This window comes from Panthera uncia (assembly GCF_023721935.1).
Source record: "Panthera uncia isolate 11264 chromosome A3 unlocalized genomic scaffold, Puncia_PCG_1.0 HiC_scaffold_11, whole genome shotgun sequence".
In the NCBI taxonomy this organism is placed as follows: domain Eukaryota; kingdom Metazoa; phylum Chordata; class Mammalia; order Carnivora; family Felidae; genus Panthera; species Panthera uncia.
The window spans coordinates 83,205,911-83,231,648 of NW_026057578.1; the positions used below are offsets into that span (position 1 = coordinate 83,205,911).

The 25,738-nt window shown below is 38.7% G+C and overlaps 2 protein-coding genes across 7 annotated transcripts in view; one reads left to right on the forward strand and one right to left on the reverse strand.

The window, feature by feature from the left end:
- Positions 1-64: 64 nt before the first annotated feature.
- PNO1 (partner of NOB1 homolog) lies at positions 65-11,611 on the forward strand. 2 transcript variants are annotated; one of them, XM_049651566.1, is made up of 7 exons: positions 67-354; positions 593-742; positions 4,557-4,640; positions 4,823-4,883; positions 5,125-5,242; positions 10,552-10,622; positions 11,275-11,611. In XM_049651566.1, exons 1-7 carry the CDS (start codon positions 148-150, stop codon positions 11,340-11,342), a joined length of 759 nt encoding a protein of 252 aa, XP_049507523.1. In that variant the 5' UTR covers positions 67-147; the 3' UTR covers positions 11,343-11,611. The 2 variants fall into 2 exon arrangements, with proteins under 2 accessions (XP_049507522.1, XP_049507523.1); XM_049651565.1 differs by lacking the exon at positions 11,275-11,611 and having other exon boundaries at positions 65-354; positions 10,552-11,204.
- Positions 11,612-12,722: 1,111 nt separating this feature from the next.
- Positions 12,723-25,738, reverse strand: part of PPP3R1 (protein phosphatase 3 regulatory subunit B, alpha) — a 73,117-nt gene continuing 60,101 nt past the window's right edge. For all 5 annotated transcript variants that reach the window (XM_049651569.1, XM_049651568.1, XM_049651571.1 and 2 more), the window contains 4 exons: positions 22,315-22,491; positions 20,314-20,373; positions 18,984-19,168; positions 12,723-14,840 (listed from right to left, as the gene is read on the reverse strand). In XM_049651569.1, coding sequence (XP_049507526.1) covers positions 14,793-14,840; positions 18,984-19,168; positions 20,314-20,373; positions 22,315-22,491 — 470 coding nt within the window. In that variant the 3' untranslated portion in view covers positions 12,723-14,792. The remainder of the gene's footprint in view (positions 14,841-18,983; positions 19,169-20,313; positions 20,374-22,314; positions 22,492-25,738) is intronic.

A 25,738-nucleotide genomic window follows, 5' to 3' on the forward strand; every position in this document is an offset into this window, starting at 1 on the left:
CAGGGCCCCTACGTGGGACTTCTTAGGAAAGTGGGCGGAGCCCTGGGGCTGGTTGGCGGACGCCGGACCCTGAGAGGTGCGCCTGCGCATTGCAGCGGTGCTCGCGTTCTGGCCGGAAGCACATGTTGGGGCTGGAGATTCCTGGGGATGGAAACGCAGATGGAGGCCCAGAGCGCGGGGGCCGAGGACGGCTTCACCCAAGTCACCCGCAAGGGTGGCCGGCGGGCGAAGAAACGGCAGGCTGAGCAGCTGTCCGCGGCGGGGGAGGGCGGGGACGCGGCCCGCATGGACACAGAGGAGGCCCGGCCCGCGAAGAGGCCCGTTTTCCCGCCCCTCGCTGGGGATGGATTCTTGGTACTAGCGGGGACCGTGGGTGAGGAATGAGGCCGGGGCCAAAGTTGGGCCAAGCCGGTGGCCTCTGGGTGGTGTTAAAACTGCTGGGGCTCTTCCGTAGTGGGGTTCTTAGAGAAACGACTCTCCTGAACGAAGTTTAATTCGTTCAATTAAATCTTTTTGGGGAAGAGCTGTCATTTTGCAATGCCCGTCTCCATCCTTCGAGACATCTCCCGAGTTGTGTATTCTTTTATTGTAGAGTGGGAAAGAAGAAACAAGGAAAATTCCGGTCCCAGCTAACAGATACACGCCATTAAAAGAAAACTGGATGAAGATATTTACTCCTGTTGTAGAACATTTGGGACTTCAGATACGCTTTAACTTGAAATCGAGGAATGTAGAGATCAGGGTAAGGAGAATGTCAACCACTTCCAAATATATTAGGGCTTCTCTCTCCTACAGGGATGAAAAGGAGTGAATAGGCTTTCCTTAGTGGGAGTTGTTTTGTTAAACGGTCGTCATGCAGTTTTCTAAAATAGTACAGTGAGCTGGAACTTCTTGAATGTCTTTGAAGTTTGCATTCAACATGTATATTAGTTGAATTCATAAGGTGGGCCTAAGGTCAGACCAAAATACTGGCCATGCCTGTACATGTATTTTATGATGTGTTCTGTGTTGAAATGAGAAAAGGTGGAGTAAAGAGGTTGTCATAAACAGAAGTATGTAAATAAGGAACAAAAGTACATACTTGTACACACACATATATATTCATTTCATGGTGTCAGTTTGAAAGTTAATATTGACTTTGGTCTTCTTTTCCTGGGTGCCAGTTTCGTATTAGAGTCAATAACCAAAATTAATTCTATCTTCTGTTTTGAGGGTTCTTATACCGTCATCAGGACTGGTATAGACTCATGTTGAGCTAGAATAATGCAGTAAAGCAGATGCACAGCTCTGAAGAGTTGATAAAGTTTAAAATCTAGAACTTGGCGGTAGAACTCCTCTTTGTTCTCATTGTCACTTTCATGCAGGTTTTTGTAGCTTTGTGTGAGAACACCTTGTTTCCTTAAGGGTTTCCCTTGCTTCGTTGCTTTAGATCTCCTTTCACCACCCCTTCCTGTGTGCCAGTGCCCCGGACCACACTGCTTTTACTATGATATCCTAGTGTCTTCAAAATCTCTGAAGGGCAAAAGCTGTGTTTTGACCTAACCTGCCTTTTAAGTAGGAATTAAGTCCTAACTCATCTCACCATCTCTTTGAACATATTTATGTCCATACTATCGGGGGCTTTGCTCTCTGAAGAAGGCCCTCTCCTCTGTACTCTTTTTTTTTTTCCTGCCTCAATCCCAGTCATCTTTCAGAATCCAGCTCAAGAGCTTTCTCCTTTAGGATTGGCCTGTGTTGCAGTCGTCTCTTCAGAGCCTACACTCTTGCTGTGCTTGGCTGTCACATGTCCCAGCAGCATTAGTTTGGATTCCACTCACACTTGTTGGTCCTGCCGGAGGCCATAAACGTAGTGGTGCTTTAGCACGCACCACATCATATTAACCTTTAGGACAGCCCTGTGAAGTACTTAACAAATCCCCATCATTTAGATATGAGGAAACTGAGGGTCAAAGGAGTATGTTAGTTGGGGCCCCTGGGTGGCTTAGTTGGTTAAAGCATCTGACTTCAGCCCAGGTCATCATCTCAGGGCTCGTGGGTTTGACCCCTGTTAGTTCTGTGCTAACAGTACAGAGCCCGCTTTGGATCCTCTGTCTCCCTCTCTCTCTGCCCCTCCCCTACTCACACACTCTCTCTCTCAAAAATAAACAAACATTTAAAAAAAAGAGAGTATGTTAGTCAAAGTTCATTCACTAATAAGTGAATCTTGATTGGGGGGGGCCTTCAGGACCTCCCACTCTGACCTTTTTATTTTACAAATGAGAAAACTTAAGACCTGCAGCAAGAAGGGGACTTGCCCAAGGTCACATACAGGATTGGAACTGGGGTCTGATTTTAAATGTGCCATTACACAACCTTGTAGAGTTTTAAATTTGTCAAATATGTGGTCTCAACTAAATTGTGAGTCTGTGTGGGAGAATAGAAGTGACAATTTTGGAATCAGACCTGTATTGGAATTCTACCTTTTTCACATTTTAGTACTTTAGTTTTCTCAAATGTAAAGGTTTTTATATTAATACTCAAGGTTGACATGAAGGTTAGAGCTGCTGTATGTAAAGCACCTTTGCAATGCATGTCATTTTCAGTGGTAGGAATTTTATGAATAGCAGCTATTTCTGCAATTATCCAGTAAAGCCTTTGAGGAAAAGATCCATGCTTAAATCATTTTTGGTAGTTAGTAGTGGAGTTAGTGCTTTGAGAAACATCAGTATATAATGACAGTTGAAGTCAGGAGATTAGATCAGAACTCCCAGGAAGACTGCATGCATTGAGGAAGAAGAGGACCAGCCTGGGCATTGACGGGATAGACCAGGGTCAGAGGTCCCTCAGCGTGTGGGCGTCTGGGCTGTGCCAGAGGGAATCTTGCAGTTTACCCCAGAGTGAGATCGCTCATGGAGTGTAGTCATTTGGCAGGATGGAACTACCCAGCGGTAAAGCTGGGAGCATTTTGTTTTGCAAGTTATTATTTTTTAATTTAAATTTTAGTTAACATATAGAGTAATATTGGTTTCAGGAGTAGAATTCTGTGATTTGTCACTTTCATACAATACCTAGTACTCATCATAACAAGTACCCTCCTTAATGCCCATCACCTATCTATCCCATCTCCCACCCACCTCCCTCCATCAACCCTCAGGCAACTTGTTCTCTATTATTTATTAAGAGTTTCTTGTGGTTTGTTTCCTTCTCTTCTCTCCTCCCCTTCCCATATGTTCATCTGTTTTGTTTCTTAAATTCTACATATGAATGAAATCATGGTATTTTGCCTTTCCCTGATTGACTTTTCTCACTTAACATAATAGATTCTAGCTCCGTCTGCATTGTTGCAAATAGCAAGATTTCATTATTTCTGATGGCTGAGTAATGTTCCATCCCATTTTTTTTATTTATTTATTTTGAGAGAGGGAGCACGCGTGTGAGTGGGACAGGGGCAAAGACAGAGAAAATCCCAAGTAGGCTCCACGCTGTTAGCACAGAACCCCACATGGGGCTAGATTTCATGAACTGTGAGATCATGACTGGAGCTAAAATCAAGAGTCAGACGTTTTAACCTACTGAGCCACTCAGGCACCCCTCTTCCATTGTGTGTGTATATATATATATACATATATATATATATACACACACACACATATATATATATATATACACACACACACCACATCTTCTTTATCCACTTATCAGTCGATGAACCTTTGGGCTCTCTCCATAGTTTGGCTATTACTGATATTGCTGCTGTAAACATTGGGGTGCATGTACACCTTCAAATATGTATTTTTGTATCCTTTGAGTAAATACCTAGTAGTACACTTGCTGGATCATAAGGTAGTTCTATTTTTAGGATTTTTTTTTTTTTTAATGTTTATTTTTGAGAGAGAGAGAGTGTGTGTGTGTGTGAGTGGGGGAGGGGCAGAGAGAGAGGGAGACACAGAATCTGAAGCAGGCTCCAGGCTGTCAGCACAGAGCCCGACGCAGGGCTCGAACTCATGAACTGTGAGATCATGACCTAAGCTGAAGTCGGACGCTTAACCGACTGAGCCACCCAGGTGCCCCTATTTTTAGTTTTTTGAGGAATCTCCATACTGTTCTCCAGAGTGGCTGTACCAGTTTGATTCCCACCAGGAGTGCTAGAGGGTTCCCCTTTCTCTGTATCCTCACCAACACCTGTTGTTTCTTATTGTTAATATTAGTCATTCTGACAGGTGTGAGGTTGTATCTCATCATGGTTTTGATTTGTATTTCCCTGGTGATGGGCAATGTTGAGCATCTTTTCATGTATCTTGTCAGCCACGTGGATGTCTTCTTTGAAAAAGTGTCTATTCATGTCTTCTGCCCATTTCTTAACTGGGTTGTTTGTTTCTTGGATGTTAAGTTTGATAAGTTCTTTATAGATTTTGGGTAAATTAAATGTAGTGCTGATCTATCACCAAAAACTGGGTCGTAGAGAATATATTGGGGAAGGGTGGTGGTAAAGGAAATTTTAATAATGGGGAAGGTCAGTCCTCGTGTTTTGTTGGAATATTATCTCCAATCTTAATTTGTACCTTTTTTTTTAACAGACTTGTAAAGAAACCAAGGATGTTAGTGCTCTGACAAAAGCAGCTGATTTTGTGAAAGCCTTTATTCTTGGGTTTCAGGTAGAGGTGAGTGATTTCATGACATCTGAAATAGGGGCTTAAACATAATATGAATGTTTCAATGGATTTGGGCTTTTTCGAAAAAAAATTTGGGGGTTTTCTAGGTCTACAGTTGGTGAATTTTAACTTAATAGTCATTCTCAGGTATCTAAATGAAGGGCTCCACAGCATTTATTTTTATGTTGTAGGATGCAGTTGCCCTCATTAGGTTGGATGACCTCTTCCTAGAGTCCTTTGAAATTACAGATGGTGAGTGTATGATGGTCTTTTCCTATTATTATTGTACTTTTGTATTGCTGATTTTGTATCGTATGTGTCTCTTAGCTTTCTAATAGCATCATTTGACCTGTATTACTAGCAGGTTTTAAAAATACACAATATATGTTTTGTGTCTTTTAGTAGGGAAATTTAGTTAGTGATTAAACTTCATTATGGAGTGGGTGGTCTACTGGAATGGCTTGCCTCCTGAGGTCTCGCTCCTTTAATTTAGTGAAGCCCCTAAAGGGAGACCACCTGTCAAGAGCAATAGGAAGAATCGCTGGCAAAGGAGGAAAAACCAAATTCACCATAGAGAATGTGACACGGACGCGGATAGTTTTGGCTGATGTGTAAGTATCTGATCTTGAGAAAATTATTGTCATAATTTATATTTGATCTTTTGCTGGTTTCAAGAAGCTATAAAGATTGTATTTTATCCATTATGTTGCCACTGAATCTTTGTCAGTATATGGTTCTGAATGAAATACATAGTTACTTTGAAAGCAGATTAAGTAGGTTGAGAAGATCTTAGAAATTTTAGCTTTTTTCTCAGCAATAAAGGAAATGTTTAGAATTACTATTAAAAGAAGTTACGTGACGCATGAAGATTTCAGTAGAATCTTAGGGGACTCTTTAATCAGTAGGAGAGGGCAAAGAGTAGGTGTTTTAAATGCCCTTGTGACTTTCTTTTTAAAGAATTATATGTAGATAGTTTGTAAATAATTTAGAATTACATGGAAAGGTCCTCCCTAAAAGGACGGAGAGTGTTGCACATTGGATGAAAAACTAGAGAGCAGCTATCTGAACAGAAAGAAGATGAGACAGGCTTAAAGTAAGGGTGCAGGAAGTCAAGCTGGGATTAGCCCTGTCGGGGGTTGATGCTGCTGCAGTGCTGGGTCGGGGTTACTGGCAGATGGCTCGCAGATTATATAATGCCATGAAGTTGGGGAATGAAGCAGTTGACTGAGAGGAGGAGGGATCTGCCTGCTGCTAAACCCAGAAATAATTTTAATTTAAAATCATACTGTCTTTGCTCTAAACTCAGGGCTCACTGTAATTTAGAATCTAAATTTTAGACTCTGTTTTACACTCGAGGGTTAATGGTAATACCACGTTGGTGGCCCTCTTACTGGAAGACAGGTGTATTGTAATTTTGATCTTTGTGACGTGAACCTGCAGTTGGGAGTATGGAGCCATGAGGAAAGCTTTTTTTGAACTAGGAATTTTAAAATGTTTTGAAATGTATACCACATTTGAAAGTATCCTATGTAGCCCTAAAAACTTTGTTAATTTAGAAATCTAAAAATGTAACTGATTTGGTAATCAAATTATGGGTACTGTGTTGTGTTAAATTTTAAGCATATTTGTGTCACCTTAAAATGCACTATTGAACTAGCTTTTTTAACAGCTTTATTGCAGTATGATTTACATCCCCCCAAAATTACCTCTATTAGTATGATGTTCAGTGAGTTTTGGGGCAGATCTGTAGTCCTATGATCCCACCTCATCCCAGGCAATCACTAATCTACTTTCTTTCTTTTTTTTTTTTTTTTTTTTTTTTTTTATGTTTGTTTGTGAGAGAGAGTGAGCATGCCAGGTTAGAGCTGGGGAGGGGTACCGATGGGGGCGGCGGGGAGGTGCTTACAGAGGATCCGAAGCTGGCTCAACAGAGCCTGATGAGAGCCCAATGCAGGGCTTGAACTCACAAACTGTGAGATCATGACCTGAGTCAAAATTTGATGCTTAACCAACTGAGCCACCTAGGAGTCCCTGATCTACTTTCTGTTGTAGTTTTGCCTTTTCTAGAAATTTCTATGAATGGACATACACAGTATGTGGTCTTTGTTGTATAGTGTCTTATAATTAGCATGCTGTTTTGAGTCTCTCCATTTTGTTGGGTGTGTCAGTAATTCCTTTTTATTGCCAAGTACTAATTATATGGGTGTGTTGCATTTTGTTTATCCATTCACAGTTGGGCTGTTTTCAGTTTGGGGTTATTATGAATAGTGTTGCTATTATTGAATAACTTTTTGTTTTTGTATTTTTGTTACAAACCGAATTACATACTACCTGAAATCAAAGAAATGCACTATCTTGAGTTTTCAATATAAATAGACTAATTGGAAATCCACACGTTCAACAACTTATATTAATTATGATATAACCGTAAGGTGGACTAACATGCACCTGTGTTGTTTTTGATGAGTTGTCGATAATCTCGTAAAATACAGTATAACGTGAGCACGATAAACTAAAAACTATTCCAAATATATTCAGTATATCAGATGGCAAATAATGTTGCCTATATGTCCTGAGACCTGCATTCCATTCAGATCTTGCCTCGTTACTTTGGGAGCACAACTACTCACACTTCAAGTATTCTTGCTTTCTCTATTTCCTCATCTTTCTGCTCTATTGTAAAGAATTTTTATTTTTATCAAACATACACATCTTTGAGCAAGCCCCAAATTTCTACCACCTACTTCCATTTCCCCTTCCTCAGAGGAACCAGTTTCAAATCTTTTAGCCAATTTTAAACTATTTATGCCCGTATTTTCAAATATCTTGTTTATATACCAGCTTGATTTTTTTTTTCCAGATTCACTGTTGACTTTCTACCATGAAAGATGAAAATTTAGGTTTCTTTCATCCCTCTCCCCACCTCCACCCCCTGTACTCAAGCCTTCTCACATCCAGTTTGCTTCTCCCTATGTCCCCCATAAACTGGGGGTGCTGTAAGACTGGTGTTCAGTATTCCCTGAGTACAGAATCTCTGCTCAGTGTATCATCAGCCGAACCAGGTGATATACTGTGATTCCTCTGTCCTTTACAATTCTGTTTTCACTTGAAAAAATAATTCCTTACCTGTGTGCTTTCTTAATATTCAGTAAAATTCAGTTAAAAAGCTGTCTGCTGTTGTATCTCCCCTTGGTGTATCTGGATTTAGCAAACGTTTGAGAAATCCCTCCTGGATCCTTCTTTTTCAGAAACACTGGTACCCTCTCTGCCTGGCACCCAGCTGGCATCCTGGGTTCTCCTTTCAGCTTTGCCCCTTTGCTATTTGAATCCCTTGGTGTTGGATTCTTTTTGAGTACTTGTGGGGTTTTTTTTCTTCTTTGATACTTGTATATATTGCAAAATGATCACAGTAAGTCTATTAACATCTGTTCATCAACACAGTTACAAATTTGTTTTTTCTTGTGTGATAATTTCTAAGATTTACTCTCAGCAGCTTTGCTTGTAGCACAGTATTATTGACTATCGCTGACATGCTCTACATTACATTCTGGGACTTATTTTATAACTGGAATTTATATGCTGTTTTGTGCTGTTTGACCCTCTTCACTCATTTCACCCACCCCCGAGTACTCTTTACTTTGGTGCTGTAGATAGTCCAGAAGCAAGCTTATTAGCATAGGAAGAACATTTTTTGAGATCTTATTTTGAAGATGTCCTGGCTGCTGGCCAACTATACAGTTTGTTCAGAACTCTGGAGACATTGCTACATCCTGGCTTTCAGTGTTGCTGTTGAGAAGTCCAAAAACATTTTGATATCTGATTATTTTAGCTTCCTATCTGGGAGTTGTACTATCTTCTTAATCCATTGTGTTCCGAAATTTCATAGTGATATGTGTTAGTGTGGGTCTGTTTTTATTCATCGTACTGGACCCTTTCAAATTAGAAACTCATTTGCTATAATGAAATTTTAGAAATTTCTTTTTCTTGAATCGTTTTGGCTTTCCTTTTTTTTCCCACACCCTATCTGGAATTCCTTTCTGTAACTCTGTCTTCTAATCCTTATGTTTAGTTTTCTTAACATCCTGCTGTTGATTCATGGGTACATGAAATGGCTTTTCTGATCTTGCTGACTTGATTTTGTTTTGTTTTTGCGGTTTTCACTTTTTTCTCCCCACAGCCTCTGTTTCTGTAATGCTTTCTTCACCTTGCTGGTTGTAACTTCTACTTTTTGTATTAGATGGTCTTCTCGGATTCTGGTGATCCTCAGTGTTTGCTGTATGTGTGAGGCAGTAAAGAGCAGACTGGAAGCCCTGAGCTCACAGGGGCCTGAGGGGGTAATGCTGGTTGACTGTAGGCTTCACTCAGGGTTACTGCCAGGCTGTTTTCTTTGAGGAAGCCCTAATGTCTCTTTTAGTCTTTCTTTATTGGGCAGGGCAGGTTCCCCAGAGAAGCATTCTCCAGGCTCTTTCCTGCCAGACTTTGAAGCCTGGTTATGGAAGACAGCTGGAGGTCTCAACAATCTGTGTGCAAATATTTGCTTTGACATGCCCCTGTTTTTAACATGGTACTCCTACTTCAACTGTACCTGGTACCCCTGGTCCAGACATCATGTCTTTTACCTTTTCCAGGGAACAACCCCCACCCCCATAATTTTGCCCGTTACAGTGGGTGGTTGCCTGATTCCACGGAGTAGGGAAGAAAATCGGAGGATCATCTTGAACAGACTTTCACTTTTACCCCAATTTCAGAAATGCCTGAGTCTGTCTGGGCAAGAGGGTTCCTCTTGGTGTTCCCACTGCCAATTTTGGTGTCAGTTTACTGCTGTTTTTTGAAAGATGGGCTCAAAAAGACAAAACTATGTTGTCCATCTTGTTTGAGTCAGTCAGCCAGGAATACCCATTAGAAGGGTCTGAATGACCCTATGAATAAAGAAACTTAGATAACCTTTATTTATTTTTATTTTTATTTTTTTTTAAACGTTTTATTTATTTTTGAGACAGAGAGAGACAGAGCATGAACGGGGCAGGGGCAGAGAGAGAGGGAGACACAGAATCGGAAGCAGGCTCCAGGCTCCGAGCCATCAGCCCAGAGCCTGACGCGGGCTCGAACCCACAGACCGCGAGATCGTGACCTGAGCTGAAGTCGGACGCTTAACCAACTGAGCCAGCCAGGCGCCCCTAAACTTAGATAACCTTTAGAAAGCTTTGCAGTTGAAACCCAAATATTTTGATTAAGTACAGCGTTACTTGCATTTGTGGGTACTTTATAATCCCACCTCTGCCAGTGTGTAATCTTGGACAGGGTTTTTGTTTTTTTTTTTTTAATTCTTGTAAATTTTCCACATTTGTAAAATGGGAGTAAATTACCTAATAAAGCTCCTGTAAGGATTAAATGTGAACACATAGGGGCACCTGGGTGGCTCAGTCCGTTAAGCATCCAGCTTCGGCTTGCGTTATGATCTCACGGTTCATGGGTTCAAGCCCCACATTGGGCTCTGTGCTGACAGCTCAGGCCTGGAGCCTGTCTTTGGATTCTGTGTCTCCCCCTCTCTCTCTGTATTCCTCCCCTGGTGTCTCTCTCCCCCCCTCTCTCTCAAAAATTAAAAAAAATTTAAATGAATGGGAACACATAAAGGCATACACAGCACATAGAAGGCACTCATTTGTTAGTAACCATCATTAACTAAGAATCTTAAATTCTTGGTTTCTTAAAGTTTTTTTTCCTGATTTTTATTGGGATATAATTTACATTACCATAATATTCCCCTTCAGAGTGGTTTTTAGTGCATTTAGAGTTGTGCAGCCATCACCACCTTCTTTAGAGATCTGTATCTGTCATGATTTCCCGAAGTTTCTGGATTAGGGGGCTTCATTAAGGAAATGCTTTTTGTTGCTAACTTGTCTCACATTCTCTCTTGCAGGAAAGTTCACATCCTTGGCTCTTTCCAAAACATCAAGATGGCAAGAACTGCCATTTGCAACCTTATCCTGGGTAACAGCAATTTATTCCTTGGGTGTATTCTCTGGAAAGAAAAGAATAGGGAATTTAGAACTCAAACCACATTTGCAAATCAGTGTAGGTGAAGGGTAATGTTAAAGATAGCAAGTAGAAATGGGGGTTGGCAAATGTGGACCTAAAGAAAAAAGGAGTATTTTTGCTTGGATTCTGTTTGCTAGAGAAGACAAAGGGTTTGTTGGATTATATTGCTTAAATCTTTGCTGCTTTCCCCTGAGGTGCAGTGAAAAGCCCTTCCAGAATAGTAGGCAACATGTTTTAGGTTTCAACAAAAAAAAGCTGCTGGTCACCATTAGTCAATTTAATTGACACACTTAGTCCTATTTTCAAGCTGTGCAGCAAAGTCCGTTAGCTTCTGTTAAGAGTTACAGGATTGTAGTAGCTTGCTCTAGATGGGATTTTCCATCAGTGCCCAGATCTGATTGACCAGCTTCTTTTTGAATCAGGTTGGTGCCTTTGACTCAGGATTTAAAATGTTTTTGGAGGATATCTGGGTATGGTTTACAGTTCTTTTGTTGGCTTAAGAGCGATCCGCTGGAAAATGTTCTTTTTAGAGTTGTAGACTGCTTTCCATGTAGCTTCTGTATGTGGGTATATTTGTAGAGATAACGTTTATTTTCCTCTGCAGGAAATCCTCCATCAAAGGTTTATGGCAATATCCGAGCCGTGGCTAGCAGAGCAGCAGATCGGTTCTGATTTCAAATCAAGAGACTTTTTATCTTGTCTTTGGACTCTAGAGAAAAAGCCTTCTCCTCCACATGTGGTCACAAGAAACCATGTGAAGAGTATTCCAGTCACTCTAAGCCTTCATCACTTCTGTTCTCACAGCCAGAAGCATAAACAGAAAGGAAAGGTTTGGTAATACAGCAACTTTGAGGATAATTTCCATATCTGAATTTGGCACACTATACTTACACATTAACTATAATTTATTACTTCATTTTCAATAAAAGATTTGCATTGTTTATGATTCTTCTAGGAGGGAAACTTCTGGTATAAACAGTACTGTATGAACTTATCAACTTATTTATAAATTTATAACTTTTTATAAATTTATAAACATTTCTTGTCTATGGAGTGTAATTAAAAAAATCGCACAAAACTGCTCTGAATCATGACCCTTAATACTGGGTAGTATGTGGGTTTTTTAGAATCATAGAAGCAGCAGTTCAAAGATAACTGCAGTGAACAAAGGTAGGCTAGCTAGCCTTTGTACCTATTTTGTAGTTTATAAAATTAAAAACATCACAAAGTTGATGGTGAAGAAAGAACTTTATTTTTCAAATAAACACTTAAAGTAGCCAGACCAGTGTTTGGGCATATTTCTTCGAGGTAGTAAAGGTGAAAAATGGTAAAAGAACGTTTTTACCAAGACTATGATGTTCTGCAAATGTAAGAGGTTGTTTTAACTAATGCCTGCCTGTTTAAATAATCCTTCATTAAGTATTTAATGAGCTAACGCTAAGAGGTAGATGGAATTCTAGACAAGTGAGGCTGTCAGTGAACAATGAACAGAAATAGGAATGAATGCCCTTGTGGAGTTTTCGTTTTATTTCGGTAACCAGGGAAGACAGATGTACAAAATACCCAAGTAAGTTCTGTCATCAGAGGGGAAATGCAACGGAAGAGGGGGGGAAAAAAGGGGGGGGGGGGGGAAAGGAGACACGGGTGTAATATGTTTACGTGGGATGGCCAGGAACATCGTTGGGAGCCAGGACATATTTGAACAGACTTGGAGGCATTAGCTGTGCAGGATCTGGCAGGGGAGACCATACAAAGGCCCACAGCAGAAGTAAGCCCAAAGATCCAGGAACCACAGGAGGCGAAGACAGCTGGAAGCAGAAGAAGGGTAAGTAGTAAAGGCATAATGAGGAAAGGCTTTGTAGGTCCTTGTAATGACTTGTGTTTTTAACCAGTGATAAAGCAGATTTATCTTATGGCCTATAGTCAAATACCAAACATCAATTTACCATTTTTTTTTTTAAATCAAAAGAATGAAAAAAAGACTACCTAATGGACAAAACACTACCTAATGGCTGTGGGAGCCCAACAAAGATGACTGTGAGTACACTCAAGCAAGTTTCAAATATTTTATTTTCTTATTCATACAGTATGAAGTTTTCTAAAGATCCCACAACATGACGTTTCATGCAGAAGAAAAAACTAAACATTCAACATAAACCCCTCCCCCACCCCCACTAAAAAAGAAAAAGAAAAAAAAAAAAAACAAAAACCCTCATTCCCCAGTAAGGAAATATGTTTGCACTATTTTTCTGTAACGCCAGCCAAGATATGCACAAGCAAGAGAAATAGAAAGCATTTGCTAAAATATTTGTAACAAATACTTATGTACAAAAAATTCACAAAAGACTAGTTCCCCCTTGAAGCAGAGCACATGGCAGTTGACACTGGAACAGATCAAACCACTGGCTGGGATTATAAGCCACGTACTGATCCAGAGGAAGAAAGTTACATGTAGTGGAGATTCTCAGTTTGAACATTAACATTTCCAAAGTTTGGCAACATTATCTTTTAAAATTATGCAAATTATGTAAACAAGAGGTACATTTTAAATTGATCTACATGCAAAACTCCATGTCATGCAAAGACACCAAGCACCGGGATTTTTCTCTCACAGACAGAGCCCATGATGTGCAGCACTCAGTTGAAGGAACAGCGATGGCAGGCAGGCGTGCCCAATTTAAGATTCATTTACTTTGATTCAACCTGCCCTTTTCCACTCATGATTATGAAACTGGTTTTCTAGAAAAACTACATAGGGGAAGACTACTTTCCTAGAAAGCTAACCAAAATGTTCTCTTCCAGCCAATAGTACCTTTGCAGAAAAGGGAAGGGATAATATCAAGTGGTGGAACATGATACACTACTTTTATATCACACATTTCTTCAGTTATCATCCATTACAAATATGGGCAAATCAAGAAAGAAAACCACCATGCACTCTCTATGCCTTGTGGTAAAGAAACAGGAGAGGTATAAATTTTGATACAATTTTGCTCTTCTGTGGCATACAGAGATTAAAAAGACTTCTTCCATTTAAATCACCAATCTGGGTGTTTAGATATGTACATGCACATTAAATATCACCAATTTTTCAGATTAACTGTAAGTCTTCTGAAACGGAAAAGAAATTTACGGTTCAAACAGAAGTTTAATGACAAACTGTTACCCATGTAATGAAACAAATGAATGGATATCCTAAGTAGTCCATGATTACTTCAGGTATTCTTCATTGAGTAATGTCTTAAAATAAATCGTGATTGCCTCAGATAGCTTCCGGCCTTTCCACAACTGGTAACTTACATTTAACTCAGGGACATTTAAGAAAGGAAAATGGCTCCTCGTTCAGAAGTAACCACGAAGCAGCCGTGAGCTTGGTGCGGTTCCTGCCGGAACACAAGGAGGAGCTCTTGGCGGCAGCACTGCACTGTACTTTCTCCTCAGGCAGAGATGCAGCAGAGCTGCATTGAGACCTAGTCCCTGGAAATCTATTCATAGGTATAAAGAAAATTACAGACTGCTCTGTTACAAAAATGTAATTAAGGTAAGTAATAGGACGTTAACAAATGCTTTGTCAATCTCTCAAAGGAGAAAGCACAGGAAAAGGAAAATAGCTGGCCTAACACCCGGCTCAAATTGTACAACTTTCTATCTATATATAAAACTGTGTGAAATAAAAGTAAGGATGTTTTATGTTCTGCTTGGCACTTTTGTACTCTATCATTTTGCTTCTGAATCAAGTATATTAAATTAAAGCCAACCTACACATATAGAAAGCTACATATATCTATATATAAATATTTACATATGTATATATAGATACTTTCTTGTTATAAAAGATGAAGAAAAATAAATTAAAAAGCCAACCCCTTCCCTTTCTTCACCACATTGATATGCTCTTTTCATGTTGCTGTCCTTCAGACTTTAAAGTGCTACACTGAGTTATTGAGAGAATAAGAGTTCAATAACACTTAGTTGGCTTCATGAGGCTCGTGTTGGAAAATGTGGCTTCACAGAGAAAAATACTTCCATTTAAATACACAGAGAGCATTGCTGGACGTCTTGAGCAGATCTTCAGAGATGGAGAAGAAAGCAAAAGTGTTGGGTGGTACTCTTTAGAAAGAGTCACACATCTACCACCATCTTTTTGTGGATATCTAGGCCACCTACAACCTGCAACAGATAGGAACAAATCAAGCTTAACCACGTTTGAAAATTCCTTGTTACTAGTCTAACCACCTTAACCAAATTACAATTTAAGGGGCTCCTGGGTGGCTTAGTCAGTTGAGGGTCCGACTTCGGCTCAGGTCATGATCTCACAGCTCATGAGTTCGAGCCCCACATCAGGCTCTGGTGCTCAGAGCCTGGAGCCTGCTTCGGATTCTGCCTCCCTCTCTCTCCGCCCCTCCCCCACTCATACTCTCTCTCAAAAATAAACATTAAAAAAAAAAAACCCTACAATTTAAAAAACAATACTACTTTAATCATTTTCAGAAGCTGGCTTTTGAGGTTTGGGTTTTTTGGGTTTTTTTAAACCTGTATTGCCTCTAGGTAAGGGCTTTCTCTCAGGATAATAGGCATTTTCTTATGTTCTAAGACAATGGTTGGCAAAGTTAAAGGGCCAGATAAGAAGTATTATAGGCTTTGTAGGCCACATATAATTTCTCTTGGCATTTTCCTCTCCCACATTTTTTTTTTTTTTTAATAAATGTAAAAAACTGTTCTAAGCTCAAAGACCTACAAAACAGGCCACGGGAAGGATTTGACCCATTTTGGTTTGCTAATCCCTACTAAGGTAGTTTAATATTAAATAATAACCAGATGTTAGCATAAAAATTATCCTCAAAACCCAACTTGTCAGTCCATTCTAGAAGGCATTATAAAAATACCAAATAAAAACTTCTGCACATTTTCTCATGGGCTTCATTCAATACATGTAGAATTGTTAACAGAAATCTCAGTGAATAAATGACATGGTAATCTAAAAGTGTAATTACCTGTATTATTAAATATAACCTACATAAGGAAAGTACGTAAGTCATAAATGTTCATAGCTTGAATTTTCCCAGTGTAAACACCCAAGTAGCTAAGCACCCAGATCATTTTCAGCAGTCTTCTGCGGCCCCCTTCCAGCACTAGCCATCTCCTTCCTCCTGCCCTACCTGCCCCCCCACACACACACACACCCACCCACCCACTACTGTGACTTTAACAACATGGATTAGTTTGGTTTGTTTTTGTACATTTTAAAATGAAATTTCTTTCATGTCTGGCTTGTTTCACCCAACAGGTTTTTGAGATTAATCCATGTTGTTGTGTATAACTGCATCTGTATTATTTTTAAATTTAACCTAAAGTTTTTATTTCAAAAATAAAGCTTGAATAGCCAATTAGTTCTACAACTTCTGCTATGAAAACAGCAGTTTGCTACCCTGCTTTCGTTCTCTATTTTCTTTTACACAGAGATAATCATTTAGGATTTTCAGGTAATATTCAGTATTTCCCTACAGGTCTGCAAATAACATTCCTGCATTGCCTTCTCTTGGATACTCACCACCACGCGCCCCACCCCCCCAACACACACACAATCTATTCCCCATGTTTTCCAGACTCAGATTACTTCACCCTCTCCAATCTCCCACTACAGTGGAGGAGTCTGAACAGAGTAGGGAGATCTAGTGTTCTGAATGCTTTTTAAACAGACTTCAAGCAACTGTTTTTAGTCTTGCCTTTATCCCCATTTTCACTTAATTTTTTTTTACATTTATTTATTTTTGAGAGACAGCACAGGTGGGGGAGGGGCAGAGAAAGAATGAGACACAGAATCAGGCTCCAGGCTCTAAACTGTCAGCACAGCCCGATGCAGGGCTCAAACTCACAACCCATGAGATCATGACCTGAGCCGAAGTCAGAGGCCCAACCAACTGAGCCACCCCTCCACTTATCTTATGCTACCAATTTCTGAGCCTTTCAGGGATTCTGCATTATATACCAAGTTGCCGCTCAGCTTTACAAGCTGATAGCTCAGAATTCATTTTTTCTCCTATTAAGTCAGTTTACAGAGTTTTAAGTTGTCTACTTACTATCCTCCCTACTATTCTCTTTGTCCTGTGGGTTCAAAACCTTTACTTTTTAATCCGTTTAATTTCATTGGAGTTTGGAGAGGAAAGCAAAAATAAATAATCTGACTCTTGAACAACTACAGGGGTTGGAGATATCAACCCTGCTATGCAGTAAAAAAGTCACATAACTTTTGGCTCTCCCCAAATTTAACTAATAGCCTGCTGTTAACCAGAAGCCTCATGAATAACAATTAACACTATTTTGTGTATGCATTACATACTACATTCTTACAATAAAGCTAGAAAAAAAAGAAAACATTAACACAAAAAAACGTGCAGTACTTCACTGAAAAAAAATAGCATATAAGGACATGTGAAGTTCAAACCCATGTTTTTCAAGGGTCAGCTGTACAAGCATTCAGCTCAGCCTGCCAACTTTAACACTGTCATCAATTGTTTCTATTTTCTTTGTATAAGTATTCTGAAATTTTTAAAGGAGGGAGACAAGCATGTGATCTTTTAAAGTAACTTCCCATCTCTTTACTGCTATAGCTTGAGAAATCAGAATAAAAAGGACTCAATGAAGCCAAAGTTATGGACTTGATCAATGTTCAGAGAAGTTGGGTTGAAAACACAAAAGTTTTTCTCCATCCCCAAAATACACTCCTCAAAAATACGAAAGCAATTTATCAAATACTGGAAATAAACTCAAAGCACAGCTTATGTCTTCAGTGTAAACAGCATCATACGCATTTTAATTTTCTTCCAATGACAAACAATTTATGTGTAATTTCAACTTACATTTTTATATTTACTAAATGGAATCTTCATCTATATACATCTCACATCACTGTAGGCAAGAGTTTTCCATTTTTGCTTTGTTCCCTCAATGCTCAGGATTTTTTTTTTTTTTTAATGTTTATTTATTTTGAAAGAGTGCAGGTGTGAACAGAGGAGGGGCAGAGAGAGAGGGAGAAAGAATCCCAAGCAGGCTCTGCGCTGCTGGAGCCACGCAGAACCCAGCACAGGGCTCCATCTCCTGAACTGTGAGATCATGACATGAGCTAAAATCAGGAGTCAGATGCTCAACTGACTGAGCCACCCAGGCACCCCTGAATTTCATTTCTTTCCTTCTTTTGAAAACTGGCTATCTATGCTGACATGACCAGCCTGGTCCCACGGCACAATCTGACCACATTCCACACAAGTCTTTCCGTGATCTTTGGTAAAGAAGAAACAGAGGAGTAACATAAACCCTCCCAGCAATACTACCAGGCAACAAAGTCTCCAATCTCAAGCCTAACCCTCTTCCAAAAAGACCCAGTCTGTTCTTTCAGTTTTAGAGCATCACCCTACTTTTTGAAACAGCATGCACACAGTATTCCCTTGAGATCAAGGAAGCTACTTAAAGGATAATGTGAACTTCTACTTCAATGCCACAGTAACAACTTTAGTCCTTACATGACACACAAGCAGTCATTAGTTTTTCCTTGTATGGTCTAAATAAAAAATGAAAAGGGAGGAAGGAAATCTTGCCACAGTAGCATCCAATCGTAACTGAAAAACTTTAAAACTTTTTTCTTTGTTCTCTTCGCCTCTCCTCTGGATTCTCTGGTCTTTCTAGCTTGCAGTTAAAACTCCTTATTATATGTATCAAAAGGCTAGTATCTTTGCTTTGGCAAAGTAGAGAAAGAAGCTGAGCGGCTAGCATGTTCCTGTTTGGAAGCACTGAGTGGTGGCAAATCCATCAGTAGCTTGGGAGAGGGGAGAGGGGACAGGGGAGGAATCACCATTTACACTGCCTAGCTGATGAGTCTAACATGCATAGGCACTCCACTTCTGTTGTCCTCATGAAGCCAAACTTCTGGATTCCTAGCTGAAACCGCATCAACACCTACCCTCCATAAGTGTTTTCAAACATATTTATTTTTAAATGAACCTTAAGAATATGCCCTGTTTGTAATGTGGGGGACTACTAACAATAAGTAAAAGTTACTAGTATGAGTAAAATGGTACTAGCATTAGGGTGTGTTACCAGATAATCACTGGGAACAGGAATTCTTGAGAATAATAATGGTTAGTTATTAACAGTTACCATAAGGAATATTTCAAAACTTTGAATATGGACAATTAGGTAAAATCAAATACTGTATATAAATTTCTAGGGCAAATAAGTATAAGGAACTCTCTATTAAGTAGTTTTATAAATGCTTTTAAAACCTAACTTTTGAAGAACCAGCTCTTTTGTACTCACAGCACAGAATTCTTCAAAGGATATTCTTCCATCTCCATCCTTATCTGCATTTATTATGGTTTTGTCTACAATTTGCTGTAACTGTGTATCTTTCAGATTGTTCCCCACCATCATCTTCAGCACCTGGAAGAGTTCCCCGTTGGAAATATAGCCATCTTTATCCATGTCATAGATACGGAAAGCAACTAAAAAAAGAGTAAGGAAAATCAATGGCAGTTGTAAGGCAATCACAAGTAAATACCTTCAATGAAGAAGAAAACAGTGAGTTGTCAAACATCTAGTCTAGAATTATAACTATGAAGATGGCTCCTTCTCACATTTGATCTTGCCTCTAGGGGCAGTTACACAGCTGGTTAAAAGTATGGGCTCTTGGGGCGCCTGGGTGGCTCAGTCGGTTAAGCGTCCGACTTCGGCTCAGGTCATGATCTCACGGTCTGTAAGTTTGAGCCCCGTGTCGGGCTCTGTGCTGACAGCTCAGAGCCTGGAGCCTGTTTCAGATTCTGTGTCTCCCTCTCTCTCTGACCCTCCCCCATTCATGCTCTGTCTCTCTCTGTCTCTAAAATAAATAAACATTAAAAAATTAAAAATAAAGAAAAAAAAGTATGGGCTCTGGAGTCAAGAGTGCTTGGGCCAATTAGCATACCCAAAGGAAAGTTATTTAACCTTGCTAAGCTTCAGTTTCTGTACATAAAATTGGGACTAATAACAGTTCCAACTTCCCAGGTTCTTTATAGAATACTTTATAACTGGCATATAATACATGTAAAAAATTGCTTAGAACAGTGTCTGAAACATGGCAAAAGTTCAATTGCTATTACTGTTATTCTCATTTATATTAAGAGTTCATTTACAAAAGATGTTTGCATATATCCTGTGCCTCAGAGAACTATTACTGAATAAAATGTCTAAGAGCTGAATAACTTACAAAGGTCCAGATGTTCACTGTGATAGAGGGTGCCTACATAAACCAAAAGAGTGGACTTCTGGCTAAATATGTATATAAACTAAGTTCACCTAATGACATTAGAACATTTCTTCCCACTTTCATCAACAAATCTCTTATCCAAGACAAGCAGTTTATATAGCTGTTTTCACTAGAAGGAAATTGTTTTCTTTCTATCCAACTAAAAAGCAACAATGACATCATTAGAATATACTAGTTGCAAAGAGCCTAAAAGGATTTTCTCCAGAATATACAATTTCTGTTACATATACTAAGAATCTAGAAAAAGTCATCTTTTAGAATATTTTTAAAAAAGGAGTTTATAATGTAGTATGGGGTAGTAGTGGTATAAGAGGAAGAATAAATTCAGTTAAGAAAAATACTTACACCTCAACTTCTGTTCCTTATCTCCTTTGACACTGAACTGAGAGACTCCCTCAATGAATTCTGAATAAGAACAGAAAGTGTTTACAAATCAGAAGTTTCATTTTTTTAATATAGGAAAATACATAATACCCCTCCACACACAAAAACTTAACATATCCATAAAAGAATTTTTTTTTTTGCTGCAAAAGAAAATATTACAAAGCAGTGTTTTAAACTGAAAGTGCTGAATTTGAAATTTCAACAAACAAGGTTCTATGTATTTTTTTAAATATCCAAACTTTCAGTTCTCTAAGGTCAAATCAATTTGAGCAATATTTTTTTTTAATTTTTTTTTTTTTAATGTTTTATTTAGTTTTGACTGAGAGAGAGAGACAGAGCATGAGCAGGGGAGGGGCAGAGAGAGAGGGAGACACAGAATCCGAAGCAGGCTCCAGGCTCTGAGCTGTCAGCACAGAGCCTGATGCAGGGCTCGAACTCACAGACCGGAAGATCATGACCTGAGCTGAAGTCGGACACTCAACTGAGCCACCCAGGTGCCCCTGAGCAATATTTCTTAAGTAACACACAGCTTACCACTAAAAAACAATTCTTTAAGCTATTTAACTCTTTCTTTTTGGAATGTAACTATAAAAGAGGGGTTTTTTAAAAGATCACAGTGGCACCTGGCTGGCTCAGTAGGCAGAGCATGTGACTCCTGGTCTCAAGGTTGTAAGCTGGAGCCCCATACTGGGTGCAGAGATGACTTAAAAACAAAATCCTGGGGCGCCTGGGTGTCTCAGTTTGCTTGAGTGTCCAACTGCAGCTCAGGTCGAGGTCTCACAGTTCAGGAGTTTGAGCCCCACATCAGGCTATGTGTCAGCTGCAGAGCCCACTTAGGATCCTCTGTCCGCCTCTCTCTGCACCTTCCCTGCTTGCTCTCTTTCTCTCAAAAATAAACATTTAAACATAAAATAAAAATATTTAAAAAACACAAAATCTTACAAGTATTTAAAAAAAGATTATACATTGTTTTGTTTCTTCCATTTATTTAAGTAATTTTCTCTGCCCAGTGTGGGGCTTGAACTCACGATCTCACGATCGAAGTCTCATGCTCTTGAGCCAGCAAGCACCCCCCGACTGTTTTGCCAGAACAAAAATAATTTTGAATTTCTGGCCCCAAAATTCAGACTCATTTAAATAAAGTGTTGGAAGCCTCGTGAAAATGATCATTTTTCTTCACTGCCTGTTTAACATTAAATCTATGGGGCGCCTGGGTGGCGCAGTCGGTTAAGCGTCCGACTTCAGCCAGGTCACGATCTCGCACTCCGTGAGTTCGAGCCCCGCGTCAGGCTCTGGGCTGATGGCTCGGAGCCTGGAGCCTGTTTCCGATTCTGTGTCTCCCTCTCTCTCTGCCCCTCCCCCGTTCATGCTCTGTCTCTCTCTGTCCCAAAAATAAATAAAAAACGTTGAAAAAAAATTAAAAAAAAAAAAAATAAATCTATCATAAAATCTGTTTTAGATCCTCCTTCACTTAAAACTCAGTTCCTGGAACTAAAATAACAAAGTCTGTTGATGACAAAGTATAGAATCAAATATAAAATTATGTACCATGGTAATATTAGCAAAATCACTATTGTTTTATGTAAAATTCTAGATTAAAATAATCCTGTGTAAAATGCTCATCTCCTTATTACTAGTTTATTTTTTATTGCTTAGTGTAAGTCTCATTCTTTAAATAAAGTTTCTAAAAATGCAGTTCTAACATTATGTTTCCCAAAATAAGATTAATTTTCCAAAAACAAAGGAAATAAATTTGATCATATACGAACCAAGCGGTAAAAGATCTTTTACTTATTAGTTCATTAAGGTTCATATACCACACGTTTCAAGAATTTAACATTATTATTATAAGATCACCAATAAACACATTTTTAAAAAACTAAATTTTCAGACATTTTCATACACAGAACTGTAAGACTAGTTATAGATTACCTAACTTGTTAAATTAAAAAACTTTCTTACCTTTAAAGTCTACTTCTCCATTCCCATCTGTGTCAAATATATCTATTACTCGCTGTACTAAAGGATTCTGTTGTAACTCAGGCAGAGACATGAACTCTTCCACACTCAAAGAACCAGAATTGTCCAAATCGAGCTTCTTAAATCTCTTTCCTAGCCTTTTAATTTCATCAGCATCAACTAAAAACAAACCAAAAGAGGTGGCAAGATTTACAAAATGATTTTATGAGAATTATATGGGAAAAAAATCCAGCACTTAATCAAAGTTTGAGTTTAATTAAAAGTTACATATTCTATTGGTTAATTGCCTATAACAGAAAAGTACATAGTATTTTTATTTGGTTACCTTTTTGTTTGCCTGCCCCTGCCATAACATACAAACTGTATACGCACCAAGATATTATAGGATTGCAATGCTAAGCCGATCATGGAGTCAGGTGATTCCTACTAGGCAGGCTAAATCAATCTCTGTTCTGTACCAAAGCATCTTTCACTTATTTTTTTCAAGTTTGATTTCTTTCTAATAGTTCATGGTTTGAACTATTCATGGTTCAAAATTAAAGCCTCCCTCCTATCCCACCCTGTAGACATCCAATTCCCCTCCTTAGAGGCAATGTTGCCAGTTTCTTGAGTATTCTTCCAGAGATACTCTTAGCAAGTATGAGCAAATAAAATAACGCTTTTATGTTTTTTAACCAAAAGAACCACAGCTAACAAAATTCACTTAAGAAATGTTTGCATTAGTTTGTAATTACTCTGTAAAAATTCAGTATCCAGTCTCTAATATGCATATGCATTCTTGAAAGATTTTTTCTTCTAAATTACATTACTGTCTTCATTCCTTTAAGAAATCAAATTCATACAAATAATTTTAATCTTGGTAACAGAAATAATACAAGTATATTAAAAGAAAATTAAGTCAAATGTTATGCTGCCCATGGGTATACATGTATTATGGCCCACAGTATTAGAGACTGAGACTGCAAGCTTCTTGAAAGTTCGAATATATGGCATTCTCACTATAAGAACTTAAAAGTTAAAGATTTTTTAAATATAAAATTATGTTAAAGTGAAATAAAAACTGTATCTGCACTACAAAGTACAGACGATACAACTAACTACCAGATGCTGCTCTAATATGAAGTAGTTCATATGCAGCTGGTAAAGGGAGTCATAAGAGCTGGTTTGTGAGTTAACAGAGCACAGAAATGTCACTGGTTCATAGGGATTTTTCCTAGTTCGTTCTGAAGGGAAAAAGTGGACAAGTTTTCTCAAAGAACAAGTCTTAATAAAATAAAATCTTAAGAAAAAAGGTGAAAACAAATGCCTGCCTTTACAGAAAACAGCAAGTTTAGTAGATTCAGGAACTTCAAAAGTCTTTCCAACACTGTTCTATGGTGAAAAGGGTACAAATGAACCAGCTGCAAAGATAATTCCTCATCTCTCCACCTCTCCCACCACCAAGCCTCAAAAAGCATTTAACAAAGGGACTGTACCATGACTCATTATTTAATTTTTACAAAATTAGTTTCTGCTAAAGCAGCTGCCCTCAAGGACCTGGAGGAAGGTCCAAAATAGGAAGCTCGAGTCCTAGTTTAAGGCTAATAAATGAATAGCTATGGTGCTTAATACAAATGCCAGAGGTTATTTATGCTAAAGTTTTCAAGACCGTGATCGTTTTCTAAGTACTCTGCTACAAAGCTGCATACTTGAGTCTACCCAAACCACACTTTCCCAACATGTGATTCTGCAGCATTTGAGGTTTTCAATACATACATTTTACTGTAACAGAAATGCCTTTATGTTAATGATTCAACTGAACATTGCTTCAAATAGCAAAACACACATATATACCTACAATAATCCAATCAAAACTGAAATACGCACCTCATAAACACATCAACTACAAATAACCTTTTTTTGTCCCTTTTATTCTTTAATGAACAGATGATAAAAGCAACTGTTCAAATAAACCTTATTTTCTTATTTTCCATGATGAAACTGGATATCCTCACTCCTGGGAGGAAAATTTAATAAACCTTAAGTCCCTTCAATGCTTTTCATTTATTTACCTGTCTTCCCCACCTCAGACCAGAGTCCATGACCTTTCACTGGTGTTCTGTACACTGCATATAAAAGGTGCTCAATAAATGTTTTAAATGAGTTTTAATTCTAAGTGTTTCAGATTTAAAACTTACTCATCAAAATGCCATCAGAATTTAGAGTAAAACTCAACTTAACCTACTGGACACCAATCAGCGGATCTTTCAGAACAGTTTCTCCAAGTTCATAGTTTTTGCTGAAAGCTACTCTCCCTCTCCATACCAAGGATGAGTTAACTTTCTCCAGTAATCTTAATTTTGCCTTACAACCACAAACCAGAAAAGGTGATGAGGAAACTGAACATAATGGATGACTAAAATACACTGTAAGTGGAAAAGGAAAGACAATGTGTCCCCAAACAGCATCTCATTTAGAGTAACTCTAGAGTGTACCATTAATTGGAAAGAGCAAAGGCAGAAATGTAGTGCCATAATACTTAATAGAAACTGTTAGATTCCATTTACTAATGCTATGATATAAACATGATAACAGTTTTATAAAGTCACATTCTGAAACTGAAAGCAAGGTGAAGGACTATCTTCAATTACCTGGAAAACCCCACTAATCCAAAAGCATTCCAGTCTTGACAGATGAACAAGGAATATTAATAAAGATGAATCATAAATCAAATATATTTCTTTACACTGCCAACAGTAATCTTTCTAAAAATCACATTCAGCCAAATTGCTAGCTCTCATGCTTAAAAATGTGTAGTGGCTTTCTAACACGCTCAGGATACAAAGTCTAAAGCCCTTGACAATATTTAGCCTCAATTTAAATTTCCATCTTTCTCTTCCCCATCTTTACTTTAGCTACAATGCTCTTGGCACAATTCTTCTATAGCATAAAGTTCATGCCTCCATTTCCTTATATACCCTCTGCTGGAATGTCCTTCCCTGAACTCTCTGATCATGAGACTCGTACCAATTTCTGATTTAAAAAGGGGAGAGACTGGGGTGCCTGGGTGGCTCAGTTGGTTAAACGTCTGACTCTTGGTCTCAGCTCAGGTCACGATCTCGTGGTTCGTGAGTTCAAGCCCCGCACCAGGCTATGCACTGACAACATGGAGCTTGCTTGGGATTCTCTCTCCTTCTCTCTCTGTCCCTCCCCCACTTGCTTGCTCTCTCAAAAATAAACATTAAAAAAAAATCTTTAAAAAATGGGGGGAATTAACTGTATATCCTGTAGTTATGAGTATCACTAACTCGTTCTCTGGCACAAGCCCTTAAAACATTTTTTTTTTAATTTTTTTTTTTAACGTTTATTTATTTTTGAGACAGAGAGAGACAGAGCATGAATGGGGGAGGGGCAGAGAGAGAGGGAG